The following is a 3394-nucleotide window of genomic DNA, read 5'->3' on the forward strand; positions in this document are numbered from 1 at the left end:
GTCGACGATTTGCTCTCTACAATTGTGCTTACGAGCCCTTCTTTTCTTTAATTCCTGCAGGTTGCATGTGAATTGCATGAAAACTCGAGATTCCGGACAAGAGCTACAGATACTGTTACAGTTGCAGCTCCACATTTTGTTTGTTTTACAGCCACAGTGCGGCGTGTACTGCTGTACGTACAGTACAGTATGACCTCCTCTTAAGCGTATAAAGGCTCGAGATGGGGCCCATGGACCAAACGTATTCATGAAAGAGGAAATTTATCGGTGTTACAATGCCATCTTTGGTTTATAGACGGATAGCATCCTGCTCGGAATACACTGTGCGAAGCCAGTCGTACTTTTGGTTTATATCGATCATACGTGAGGGCACCTTCATTATGGTTTGACAGAAATGTCACAGGAGAGGTTTTTTCAATGTGAACCGTGAAAACCGAACCGTCGCGTTGTCACACTGCGGGCAAACTCCTGAGCTCACCTGCTCCATCCCAAAAACGTCACGTGGCCATGAATCAATGGCCAGGGCCCAATGACAGATTTCGCACGACGGGTACTACTCGCAACTACGCCCCATCTCCGCTGAGGATGGGAACTGCGAGAGCCGGGGGGCTTGAATGTGCTGTAGTTGGAAACGGTCGCCTCGCGATTCTCTTTTTCACACCATGCGAAAGAAACGAGTTTCTTTTCCAATAGCAGATGCCTTCAAACATGGCCTCCACAGGTATGCGTCCTCTCACCGAATAAGACGAGCAGCGAGCTTGAAAAGCAATAAACTTTTGGTGCAGGGGAAATAGTGGTCAATGTACATATCACGTGTACAGTAAGGCCTGTGCCGGCGGTAGAGGGAGAGGGGGTTACAACGTTACAACCAGGGAGAACCCGGCGGTAGAGGTCCTCGGACGACAGCGCTGTGGATGCAAAGAGATGATGTGGTATGGTTTCATATTCATACTGTGGGATTCCACTTTCTCATCGGCGATCCTGCAAGTAGTTTGTTTAAGTGGTCATGCACGGTGTACCACCCTCGATAATGTTGAAGCCGCTATGGCCCTCAATTTCATGCAGAAAAATCGACAGAGTTCCATTCTTGTAATAATTTAGTATATGCATGAATGAAGGCGGTCTCCTTCCACACGCAAGACATTATAAGCGTCGCCACGGTACAGTATAGGACCAAACGAACTTTCACGTGACATTTATATTCGCAGTGTGAAACGCTCTACACGATACTACTACACGCCCACTATGCTGCAACCTTCATAGCACCATCTTTCGACGGCATGTGCGATTCCTTGATTCGTGTGTTCAATTGAATGACATCTGCAAGCCGCACCTCATGCATCTGAATTTGTTTCACTATATCCAGACCGCTCATAAACTTGCCCCATTTCATGTTTGAATAAAAGAATCGATCACCATCCCTCAGCCTCAGAAATTGGTCAACGACAATCTTATGAAGCAATGGACCGAGCAAGGATTCGTGGACCTTGCGTTCAGCCAACCCACCCACGAACGCATCAATGTGATGAGGTTTCCTGTAAACTGCCAGGATGCGCTCCTGCAGGTTCTTGGGAATATCTTCTAGACCACCACTCAAACCATAGAGCTTCCGCGCTGCCAAGTAGGACGGTAACTCATGATCTCGGCCCCTCTGAATGTTGAGCGCCACCAAGTCTAGCGTCCCTCGCTTCTTTGGACTGAACAGAAAGTCGCGAATGGAATCTACATGCTCCAAGTCTACATCCATAGCTCGACTATGCATCGCTCCAAGCAACCATTTTTCAACTCCAACTGTTTCGAAAAGCTTGGTATTGAAAAAGGCGTTTTGGAATGGTTCCTTGTACGTTCGACCGTAGAAGTCTCGTACGAGGAGATCGTTTCGAACGGCCGAATGACCCCAACGATACGCTGCCGTGGTAAACAGCAGATTCATAGTAGCATCTACCTTTGGGTCATATCCTGTGTACTCTGGCAAGGCGGATTCCCCGAGCACGGCCGGGAGAAATTCGTTGTAGACTATATTTTGCAGTTCGGCCATGACAACTTTGCGAGCCTGTTGAAACAGCCACTCATCTGTTTGCAGCGGTTTGTTTTGATCGCTAAGAGCGGCGACGAGAAGATTGCAGACCCGATTGTGCTCCCGAACGAAAATAGTGTGAAGCGATGTTAACACCGGATTTTCGTTCGCTCGGACATCGCCAGCCGCAAACAGAGCCGGGTCGTTTGGCCTGTTGGCATTGTCGAGGGTATAGAACAAGTGTCGTTTCGAGTTTCGCGGCAACAATAGGTGCCCCTTGTATCGGCTCATGATGAGCTTGCCATGCTTAAACGAGCGGAGAGCACGCATGCGAAGCGGGGTAGAACCATAAATGCCGCTGGCATCAACAAAGGCGGTGATCTGATTAAAAGGGCTTGTGCCCTTGTGCTTGGTGGTGACTATGGCATAGTCCTTATCACAACACTTGGGCAAGGCGAGAATATCGGAGCGCAAAAACGACATGCGCTGTCTTGCAGTGCGCTTGTTAAGCGCTGAAAATGGGGCGTGCCTCTTCTGGTGCTCCCCACTTGGCGTGAGGACGATGTCGTGATCCAAAAACTGGCCAAACACGACCATGAGAAAGTTGAGTCGTCTCGGGGCATGCGCATGAGAAACGTCCTTACAAAGCGCGTTGGACACGAGCCTTGGGTTGGGGAGGCGGTGTCTCAGTGTGAGCTTGCCGCGTTTCGGATGGGCGAGCTGCGGGACTCTCGCCATGCCGTAGTGGGGGAATCTCAAGTTGTTACACAGGGCGGAGATATGCGGGAGGGTAGCCGAGCATCGGCGGGAGCCGAGGACAGCGTGGACGTGTGCGAGCATCTGCTCGACGCGGGCGCGGGCGTAGAGGTTGCGTGCGCGGCGTGGGCGTGGGCGGTTGATGTGCGGTGCGCGAAAGGCGATGCGGAAGCGGGCGCGCGGGAGCAGGCTCAGGTCGAGGCTTGCGCTGTGGAGCGGAACGGGGAAGCAGCGGGGGTGGTGTGCGGCGAAGCGGAGGTGTGCGGCGGGGCCGCGGCGGTGGAGCGAGACGACGAGCGGGTGGGCGTGGATGTCGAGCAGGCGGTAGTGGGTGCGGTTGAGGGCGCGGACGCGGACGACGGAGTCGGCGAAGAGCAGGCGGAAGACGTGCGGGGCGGAGAGGTAGCGGCGGGCGCGCGGGACGGCGGCGAGCGGGAGGCGGTGCGTGAGGGTGAAGTGCGAGGGGAAGGAGGGCGGCGAGGGGCACTTGGGCGTCGCCGAGAGCGCCAGGGCTGGCAGGACGAGGAGCAGGAGCAGCGAAGTCATGGTGGGGCGCGGTGCGGGGGCGCGGGGGAGCGTGGCGGGGCGCGGGCACGGCAGTTAAGAAGGGGTGCGGAAGGG

The 3394-nt window shown here is 53.9% G+C and overlaps 1 protein-coding gene; it reads right to left on the reverse strand.

Moving 5' to 3' along the window:
* Nucleotides 1-1168: 1168 nt before the first annotated feature.
* On the reverse strand, nt 1169-3319 carry CHC_T00007624001 (hypothetical protein). XM_005711853.1 is given in 2 exon segments: nt 1169-1243; nt 1244-3319. 1 exon segment carries the CDS (start codon nt 3317-3319, stop codon nt 1244-1246), a length of 2076 nt encoding a protein of 691 aa, XP_005711910.1. The 3' UTR covers nt 1169-1243.
* Nucleotides 3320-3394: the final 75 nt, after the last annotated feature.

This window comes from Chondrus crispus, genomic scaffold (genome assembly GCF_000350225.1).
Source record: "Chondrus crispus Stackhouse genomic scaffold, scaffold_8, whole genome shotgun sequence".
In the NCBI taxonomy this organism is placed as follows: Eukaryota; Rhodophyta; class Florideophyceae; order Gigartinales; family Gigartinaceae; genus Chondrus; species Chondrus crispus.